The 10,991-nt window shown below is 39.2% G+C and overlaps 1 protein-coding gene across 1 annotated transcript; it reads left to right on the top strand.

Moving 5' to 3' along the window:
- The first annotated feature begins 4,637 nt into the window (after positions 1-4,637).
- Positions 4,638-7,098, top strand: ADAM21 (ADAM metallopeptidase domain 21). The gene has a single exon (XM_002931292.4). It carries the CDS (start codon positions 4,840-4,842, stop codon positions 7,000-7,002), a length of 2,163 nt encoding a protein of 720 aa, XP_002931338.4. The 5' UTR covers positions 4,638-4,839; the 3' UTR covers positions 7,003-7,098.
- Positions 7,099-10,991: the final 3,893 nt, after the last annotated feature.

Genomic DNA, 10,991 nt, shown 5'->3' with positions numbered 1-10,991 from the left:
GGCAAAGAAGAAGTCAAACTGTCTCTCTTCGCAGATGACATGATACTCTATATGGAAAACCCAAAAGACTGCATCCCCAAACTAATAGAAGTTATAGAGCAATAGTAATGTGGCGGGATACAAAATCAATGCTCAGAAATCAGTTGCATTTCTATACACGAACAATGAGACTGAAGAGAGAGAAATTAGGGAATCCATTTCATTTACAATAGCACCAATAACCCACAGATTTTATAGAGTGAAGGGCAATTAACTAAAATTGTGCCGTCTGTGCACCAGAGGAAAGATCAGAAGGCTTCCCATATTCTGGTCAGGGCATACATTAACCTACACAAGACCTGGAACTTGGAGCCCGAGGGAGGTCATTGCAGGGCCATGGACAGGATAAGGACCAAAGATGGAGACAGTATTGTCAGCACTCCTACAGCAGATTTCTGAGAAATCAGCATGAATAGAAGAAACTTTTTCTGAGAGGAAATAGAAAAGGACCATCATTAAAAATGCTTCTACTTAATAGTTATAGAGCTCTGAATCTGCTGGTTAAATTAGCAGGTAGCAAGATTCATTGGCCAAGAATCCTTTTAAAATAGAATCTACACAGAGTTAGCAGTAATATTTTACTGAATTTCTATTCTGTGTAATATTTATGTAATTAAAGTCATCTTATAGATTATATATTTTGCCAAATACTGTGTCATAAATTCTCTAGCAAAAGATTTTGAGAATATTTTTCTCAAAAGCATAATTTAATAGGAGATACAATTTTTAAAACTTACATATAAAACAATATGATAGCAAGATTATAAATTATAATAAAAAGTACTGAATACGGTAATTATAACGGGAAGTATAGTATACCAATGTTGTCTAGATTATTTAGAAAACATTTGATACTCAGTGTAGAATTTGATCTTGACCTCCAAAGTTACTATATAATTCCGTTCCATGGTGAAAAGTGATCACACAGTCTAGGCCAACACAGTCGCATGAGCAAAATCATGAAGCAGAAATGAAGTCACAGTGTAGGAGGACATAGAACGGAGCAGAGGAGGCTACCCAATTCTAATTACATCACAGTTGTATAGAAATCGTGGAGCCAGAGCAAGATACCACGACAGCCAATTGTTTCTGAAGCGGAAGATCCTTGTTGCTAAGTAACTAAGTCTAGAACTTTGTCCCCTCAGAGATAAAAGGAGGACGGCTTCTGCTTTCCTTTCTTATGTGAGGTCAACTACCAATCTGTGCTCATTCGTAAGTGTGGTACAAACCATCAAGAAAGAAAAAGCCAAGAAAACAATGTTTCTTCTGCTGGTAAGTCATCTGTCAAGTTTGACTCTCTGCACAAGTTGATGCCCAGAGTAGTACCCTGGATAATGTGAAGTTTCTTAATTTTTGTTTTGTCTTCCTTTTTGAGCATGGGTGGGCGGGGGGTAAGGTGTTGCAGATAAAGTGACTAACTGTTCCAGTTTGCCTTGAGTGCGGGAATTGCCGGGATGTGGGGCTTTCAGTTTTAAGACCAGGACAGTCCCCGGTAAATTAGAATGAGTTGGTTACTCTAACTGCCAATAAGGAACAGATGAAATAGAGTTGAAAGTAGGGAACATTAATAGAATCAGTCTGCATGTAGGTAAGAGATGTGATATGGTACTGAATCTGGAGAAGGATCACTTTTCTAATGGGGATGGGATATGGAGTGGGATAGAAGAGAGGTAGAAATGGCTGTGGGCTCAGATAGGTGTGTAACGGTAAAAATCCTGGAAAGCGTTTTGTCTTTAGATTTGGCATCACTACAGATATAGATTTTGTATTGTGTCGAAGAGTAAAAAATCCATTTTATATTGTGATCCAGTGGCCGCACATACACAAACACCTCCAAATTTTGGCACCATATGTATGAGTTGCTAAGGAATTTCTAGAATGTCCTCTGACGTTTTTATTCAGTTTTTTAAAAGAAAAAAACTGCAGGTCAGGACCCATTAAATTGATTGCATGACTCTCTAACAAGTCAGATATTGGTGACAGACAGATGGGAAAACAGTGCACATAACATGATGGGGTAAGAGGGGAGATGCACAGGCAGAGGTCTTTAGGAATCTGAAATAGCTGTAGGGAAAGGAAGAGTTGATAAAACATGTAGAGGAGCACTGTTGTCTATTTGGGGATTCCAACAATGTTAGAGAATATGGATTTTTAATGACAGTACTTTACAGTATTAATGGAGAGGGATGTTCCTTTAGGAGTTTGGGTCTCTGAGATCCTAGGAATAATATAATGAGGACAATGAGTGTGGCTCAAAGATTCTTTGAAGAATTTTCCTATTGTTGTCTGCTCTCAAGATGAGCTCTAAGAAAAAATTAATGATAGGACATGGTTTATAGACTTAAGCAGCCTTCTCTACGACACACTATTTCTATTGGCTCTTCTCATTTTCCAGCCTCCCATCCACAACAATTTCCACTCCATAATAAATAACAAACATACAAAGAAAGCTACAGAGAGAAAATTTGGAAGTTAGGATCTCACCCAGCTCAGAAATCTTTGTCCTTGGAAGTTTTCATATAGTTGAATTTGTCTATGAACTATGCTGTTCCCTTGTGAGCTACTTGCACCTTGGAATAAAGTGCCTATCCATTAGATGGATTCAAGCTCTCTAGGCAGATTAACGTTAAGGACATTGTTCAGGTCAACATGTCCTCCCTATCTACCAGCACAGCAAATCTAGAATAAATAATAAACTTAAATAATATATATCAAAAAGGAAAAGATGAAGCCTACTTAGTTGACTAAGTCTGTGATGAAAGGCAATAGAAAGTATTTTCAGCTGACACTATACATAAATGAGGAAACTCAGAATATTAGGGATGTGTAAATGCAACGTCCGGGAGAATGAAGAAAAGAGCAATAAAACATAGGAGGGTCTGAAATATCAGCTGACTTCTGGTCTCCATTTCTTAGGGTGGGGAGCCAGGACAAACCATTCCAGTTTTTCACACACATTGTTTTGAGATTTTTTCCCCCCTGCAGTAATGTATGGTAGTTTTGATATAGAAGTGGAAAAAGTATGTGACAGAATTAATCCAGGTTTTGTTCTGTTTGTTTGAAAAAATTCAGCCTCACAACTTGTTATTGGTAACAAAATAATTACATAAATAATTGAATTTCAGAAAACTTTTGTCAAGTCTTTTATATAGGAGTTATAATATTTCAGGGCATTTCAAATTTTCCTGTGTAGTGGCTAATTTGAACACTCTTGTATTGATGACTTTCATAAATCACATTGCTAAAAACCTCCCAAGGGTTTATGGAGGTCTATATACTAAGAGTCCCTAAATCATAACCTTTATTAGCCTTAGATTAATCTGGTTCAGATCATATTATAATGGTCTGATTGCTTGTCTGTTTTCCCACAAACTCAGTGCTTCTTAGTCTCATTTTTGTCACTCAGTTGAGACTAGATGAAGTCTAAAGACACTCTCCTCAGCAAAAGAGCACAAAACATTTTAAAATATTAAGTAAAATCTTAGGGGCCCCTTAAAGCTCATTCTTGCTCATACCACAATTTCTGAATTTTTTCAAACAAAAATTATCAAAACTAAATTGGTAATTTATTTAATGCTCTCTATTTTTATTTTAGATCCCTAGTATCTAGCACAATGTCCTGTACTTCATATGCTCCAAACACACAAATACTTGTTTAACGCATATAGAAATGCGTAAGTGTTGCTAGCCACAGTGCATGCCAGGTACGGAAATTACCCACTGCCAAAATCTGTTGGTAAATATATTTGAGCAAACACTAGGAATTTTCCCTGGCAATCCTAAAATTTCAGGCACTGTGTGACTCTGCCCCAAGAAGACAAGTGTTCCTCTTCCCAAGCCTTTAAACTTCATGGATTCTCATTTTCTTTTCATGAGGCATTTTCTTTTGTCTGATATTCTCTTACAGATAACAGTGTTGTTCTTCCCATTCTTTTAAAAGATGTCAGCTTTTTATGAATCTTTTTCCTCTTCTAAAAATAATAATCAAATACAAATACCTTTAAAGTAGCATTCATCTGTAATCCAAGTACTCCAGCACCCTCCCTACCCTTTTTTTCATTGTATAAAGAACTATACTAGGCATTATAGGGGATACTAAAATGAGTTAAAATCATAAATCCTGCACTCACTGTCCTTGCAGTCCAGTAGAGTTATGAAGGCGAATACAGCTAGGAGACAAGTAAATAACTTGCGGTAAAGAATAAAACAAATAATAAGACCAATGCAAACTGACATAATAACTGTACCATTTTGGATCTCTCCAGTTTTGATTGTCAAAAAGGGCAAGTATCAATAGTTATGCAGGGGCAACAGGCATAAATCAACATGGTCTTGGGCAGCTTGAGATATAGAGGCCTCCTACTCTGAAGTTTATTTAGTTTTGCTTTAACTTTTTATTGTGGAGATTTTCATACCACCTACATGGATTGAGATAATTGTATAATGAAAACCCAAGTACCTATCATCCGACTTTCATAATTATCAACATATGGCCAATATTGTCTTATCTACTATACCCCTCTAAATTCCCACCTCCATTTATTGAAAGAAAATCCAAAGCACTTTCTTAATTCATTAATTGCTTTTTTGCCATTTGATTCTTTCCCACTTTCCTTACCCAATCCCACCACCTCTCCACCTTTTTATTTTCACTTTCAGCACTGCAGCTCTGATGCCCAACTCTGCCAGGGCACAGATCCTTAAAGGTCAGCTCTACACAATGACCAATTTGGAGCAACCAGACCAGCAGTTCCTCATGCTTTTTCTCTGGACAGATGGCTCTGTAATGGCAGCTCCATAATGGTGGCTGGTGAGGCTGAGGTGCTCATGAGAGTTGTTCTCCTGCTGTTCTGGGTTGGAATATCTCTGTCCCCTTCTGGCTTCTCTCAAGCTGAGCCCTCCCGATACCTCAGGTCCCCAGAAGTGGTGACCCCCATGAAGGTGACTGGTAGGGGCAGAAGTGCAAAGACTTCAGGCTGGCTCTCCTACAGCCTGCAGTTTGGGAACTGGAGACACGTCGTCCATATGAGGGTCAAGAAGCTCTTGGTTTCCAGACACCTCCCGGTGTTCACACACACAGACCAGCATGTACTCCTCCAGGATCAGCCTTTTGTTCCTGATGACTGCTACTATCATGGTTATGTGGAAGGAATCCCTGAGTCCCTGGTTGCCCTCAGTACCTGTTCCGGAGGTTTTCGGGGAATGCTACAGATTAATGACCTTGCTTATGAAATTGAGCCCATCAGTTACTCTACCAAATTTGAACACTTGGTTTATGAGATAAACACTAATGGGACACAATTCCCGCCTATGAGATGTGGCTTAACAAAGAAAGAGATAGCACTCCAACAGCTGAAATTTGAAGAGGTTAAGAAGTCAACTTTGAAACAAAATTCTAATGATAAATGGTGGACCCACTCATGGTTTCTGGAGCTGGTTGTGGTGGTAGATCACAATTTCTTAATTTATTCTCAAAGCAACTTCTCAATGGTGCAGGAGGATGTATTTCTTGTTGTCAACATAGTGGACTCCATTTATCAACAGTTGGGTACTTATGTGATTTTGATTGGGATTGAGATTTGGAATCAAGGAAATATTTTCCCAATGATAAGCATAGAACAGGTTCTGAAGGATTTCTCTCAGTGGAAACAAATCAATCTTTCTCAGCTACAGTATGATGTTGCACATTTTTTCATAAAAAATTCACTTATAAGTGTACTTGGTATAGCCTATGTTGCAGGAATATGTCGTCCTCCTATTGATTGTGGGGTTAATAATTTCCAAGGAGACTCCTGGTCTCTTTTTGCCCTCACTGTAGCCCATGAGTTAGGACATACTTTGGGTATGCAGCATGATGAAGAATTCTGTTTGTGTGAGCAAAGTGGTTGCATCATGAATGCTATCAGAGTACCAGCAGAGAAATTCACCAATTGCAGTTATATGGATTTTACAAAAACCACTTTAAACCAGGGATCATGTCTGCACAATATTCCACGTCCAGGGGAAGTCTTTATGTTGAAGCGCTGTGGGAATGGTATAGTTGAAGGAGAAGAGGAATGTGACTGTGGATCTATAAAGCAGTGTGAACAAGATCCCTGTTGTCTGTTGAATTGCACTCTGAGGCCTGGGGCTGTTTGTGCTTTTGGGCTTTGTTGCAAAGACTGTAAATTTGTACCATCGGGGGAACTCTGTAGACATCAGGTCAATAAATGTGACCTTCCAGAGTGGTGCAATGGGACATCCCATCAGTGCCCAGAAGATGGATATGTGCAGGATGGGATTCCCTGTGGTGACAATGCCTACTGCTATCAAAAGAGATGTAACAGCCATGACGAACAGTGCAGGGAGATTTTTGGTGAAGGAGCAAAGAGTGCATCTCAGAGTTGCTATAAAGAAATCAACTCCCTGGGAAACCGTTTTGGCCACTGTGGTATAAATGGCACGACATACCTAAAATGTAATACCTCCGATATCTTTTGTGGGAGAGTTCAGTGTGAGAATGTGAGAGACATACCCCATCTGAGAGATCACTCTACTTTGCGGCAAACTCACATCAATGGTGTCACCTGCTGGAGTATTGACTATCATTTAGGAATGGACACACCTGATGTTGGTGAAGTAAAAGATGGCACCATGTGTGGTCCAGGAAAGATCTGCATACACAAGAAGTGTGTCAGTTTGTCTCTCTTGTCACAAGTCTGCCTGGGTGCGACCTGCAACATGAGGGGGGTCTGCAATAATAAACATCACTGCCACTGTGGCTATGGGTGGTCCCCACCCTATTGCCTGCACAGAGGCTATGGAGGTAGTGTTGACAGTGGCCCAGCATCTGTCAAAAAAGTTTTCTTGCTACTAGTTGTGAGTCTTATTTTGTCTGTTTTGTTTTTGCTGTCAACTGCTGTATTTATGTACCTTAGAAAACCTTTTTGCCCCAAGGAGACTAAGGCTCAGTCTTCAGGTTAGGAAAATGCCTCTAATTTAATATCCTATGCATAAGTTTTAGTCTCTTGGCAGTGGAAATGTTACTACCTGCCTGAAACTGAGCACATTTCTGACAGTATACAGAGAAATGCAGGGACCTTCCCTTTTGTCAGTATCAGAAACATCAGAAACATTGCCATTAAGCAAAGGTAATTCCTAACAACTTCCTATCTACTGTTCATTGTTTTAAGCAGCAAATAAAGCTCCATTTCCTCCAAATTAGTCCTCTTTGTGGTTTTTTATCTTTTTTTTTTTTTTGGTTTTTTGTGAGCACAAATATGACTCATTGGAAAGGCAGGAGACAGGCACCTGAGGATCCAGACTTCATTTACTTCCAAAATAACCTCTCAAAGGTCCAGAAAATGTATTTCTTGTTGACAAGAACTTCCTGTTCCAGGGACGCCTGGGTGGCTCAGTCGGTTAAGAACTTGCTGTTCCATTTATCAGCAGTTGGGTACTTACCTGATTTTGACTGGGACTGGGATTTGGAGTCATGGAAATGTTTTCCCAATGATAAGCACAGAACAAAGAGACTGCCAAGTTCAGGTCATCAGGGGAACTCTGTAAACATCAGGTCAATAAATGTGACTCTCCAGAGTGGTGCAATGGGACATCCCATCAGTGCCCAGAAGATGGATATGTGCAGGATGGGATTCCCCGTAGTGACAGTGCCCACTGCTATTAAAAGAGATGTAAGAAGAAGAAATTACTCATATGTTTCTAACATTCTGCTCCAAAATCTGAAAAGGGAAATGATAATAATGCTTATCCCACCCAACCTCTTGGGTTTATTTGATAGCCAAAAGAGAGAAAGAAATGAATTTTTGTTACAGTGTAAACAAATTGTTCGTTTAATAAAAACTCCTGACCCTGTTCCTTCTGTGCTTCCTGGCCAGTCTTGTCTGCTCTCTTTGCTTTAATTTGGCAGTTTGGGTATGCTTGTGAGGTATTTGCTTTGAATATCAGAATATAATCTCTATGAGGTCAAGGTTGTTTTTATCTGTTTTGCTATTATATCCCAATAGCTAGAACAATGTCTAATACAGAATAACTATTTGAACGAAGTAATTAATTTGAATGGATTAATTGCATTAAATCAATTAGGAAAAGGAAAAGTAATACTTTTGTCCTCTTAATTAATTAATTTGTTTTAATTCCATTAGCCAAGGTATAGTACATCCTTAGTTTTCCATATAACGTTCAATGATTCGTTAGTTGAATATAACACCCAGTGCTCATCATATCTTGTGCCCTCTTTAATTCCCATCACCCAGTTACCCCATCCCCCCACTCACCTCCCTTTCCACAACCCTTAGTTTGTTTCCCGGAGTCAAGAGTCTCATATGGTTTGTCTCCCTCTCTGATTTCTTCCCATTCAGACAAACTGGGGACAAAAACTGGGCAGTACCAAAGGGAGCTTATAAATGCACATATTTTAAATATTCAAAGTAGTTCTCGCTCAAAATTCAACTTTGAATATTTAAAATATGTACATTTATAATTTCCCTTTGGTACTGCCCAGTTTTTGTTCCCAATTTGTCTTCTCCTCAGTCTATTCTCAGTGTTTTTGGAAATCCTTTCTCTTGAAAACACACGTCTAATCAGACACCTTCTGTATATGGTCCAGATAACTTCCGAATGCCACTCTTTGTAAATGGAGTCAAACAACCTTTCTGATATCATTTTCCATTGTGCTCTGCACATGTTGCATCCTCTGGCTATTTTCTATTTTGAATACTTGGCTATGTCACGACTGCACATCTATACATGCAATTCCCATTCCCAAAACAAAATGCTGTTTACCACCTTCCCCCACTACCTTGCCCTGGGAAACTCCTATTTTTCTCTCAATAGAGGTCAAACATCTTATCTTTGGAAAAGCATTTCCTTGTGAAACATTAGGTGTTCTACTTGTGTGCTCCCATCACTCTGTGGTCATCTCTTTAATGCACTCCAAGAATAGATGAGGAGAGAGTCTAACAGTGTATCAGCCAGAGACAGAAAGAGAAAAAGGCTGTGTAGTGCAGCCATAGAAACTGGGAACGATGAACCAAGAAGACAATCTGATTAAATCTGGCTTTAGAAGATAAGTCAGAGAAAGATTCACATGTTTTTTATTTTGTTTTTTGTTTTTTTTAAAGATTTTATTTATTTATTTGACAGAGATAGAGACAGCCAGCGAGAGAGGGAACACAAGCAGGGGGGAGTAGGAGAGGAAGAAGCAGGCTCACAGCAGAGGAGCCTGACGTGGGGCTCGATCCCACAACGCCGGGATCACGCCCTGAGCCGAAGGCAGACGCTTAACCGCTGTGCCACCCAGGCGCCCCAGATTCACATGTTTTAAGCACATATACCCATATAGAGACAAAAGGCAACTGCTCCCATTTATTGATTCTCTTTTGAAATTATTTTTGTAAAAATAACAACATCAACAAAAAAGGTTAAATTTGGTTATAGTCAAATTTATTGATCTATGGGGCGCCTGGGTGGCACAGTGGTTAAGCGTCTGCCTTCGGCTCAGGGCGTGATCCCGGCGTTACGGGATCGAGCCCCACATCAGGCTCCTCTGCTATGAGCCTGCTTCTTCCTCTCCCACTCCCCCTGCTTGTGTTCCCTCTCTTGCTGGCTGTCTCTATCTCTGTCAAATAAATAAATAAAATCTTTAAAAAAAAATTTATTGATCTAATATCCTATTAATGGGTTTCATATTTTTGCTTATGATTACTTTAAGAGAATCCTTTTTATTTTCTGTGATTATTTTGGCTTCAGTTTTATATTTAAATGTAGAATTTATTTTGTTATAAGGAATGAAATAGGAATCCAACCATATGCTTTTTCAATTGGCTAGCCAATTGTCCCAATTTATTTTTTTTTGAATAAGCCATTGTTCACTGTTTTACTGGTAAATTAAGATTCTGCGTTATATTTTAAAAATAATTTGTTAGAGTCACATTATTTTACTTGTATATTTTTACAAGAAGTCACACCTTCTGCAATATTTCTAATTTAAGGAAAAGCTGCATTGTTATTTTATGTTAGTTGGGTTCACTGGGGCTGGATCAGTCAATTATTTCAAGATTAGTGGGGAGAACTTAGCCTCCTTATAACAAACATATAGTGTCTTACCTATTGTCTTAATTTGGGTCCTCCAAAAAGCAGACACTGAGACCAGGATTTAGGTAGAGTTAGTTTATTTGGGAAGCACAACAAGGAGTATATTAATGAGCAAGTTTCCACTGTGGGGTCATCCCCTGTGAATTCTCTAAGAAGTCATGTGAAACATGCTTTGGAATATTCCCCTGTGGTGCAGGAAAAGCATTCAGGAAGAGAAGTGAGATAAAGCTGTTTTACTTTATTTCATTCGTGTGTTCACTGGAGTAGCACTTTCAGTTTTCTTTAAAAACTTCTCCTTTGCATTCACAACTTCACTGTTCGGCACAATAGGTCTAGCTTTTGGTCTAGCTTCTGGTCTGTCTCAGCTTTCGACATGCTTTCCTCACTACGCCTAACCATTCCCAGCTTTTGATTTAAAATGAGAGACGCGCAACTCTTCCTTTCACTTGAACACTTAGAGGCCATTGTAGGGTTACTAATTAGCCTAATTTCAATTTTGTTGTATCTTAGGGAATAGGGAGGCCCAAAAAGAGGGAGAAAGATAAGGGAGTGGCTGGTCAGTGGATCAGTCACAAAACACAAAACATTATCAATTAAATTCACCATCTTAAATGGACACAGGTTCGTGACACCCCAAAACAATTACAACAGTAACATTGAAGATCACTGATCCCAGATCCTTATAACAAATATAATAATGGAGAAGTTTAAAATACAACAAGAACTGGGACGCCTGGGTGGCACAGTCATTTAGCGTCTGCCTTTGGCTCAGGGCGTGATCCCAGCGTCCTGGGATCGAGCCCCACATCAGGCTCCTCCACTGGGATCCTGCTTCTTCCTCTCCCACTCCCCCTGCT

The sequence above is a fragment of the Ailuropoda melanoleuca genome, chromosome 14 (genome assembly GCF_002007445.2).
Source record: "Ailuropoda melanoleuca isolate Jingjing chromosome 14, ASM200744v2, whole genome shotgun sequence".
Lineage (NCBI taxonomy): Eukaryota > Metazoa > Chordata > Mammalia > Carnivora > Ursidae > Ailuropoda > Ailuropoda melanoleuca.
Note: the sequence above shows the minus strand (reverse complement) of the source record. Positions and strands in the feature narration are given on the sequence as shown.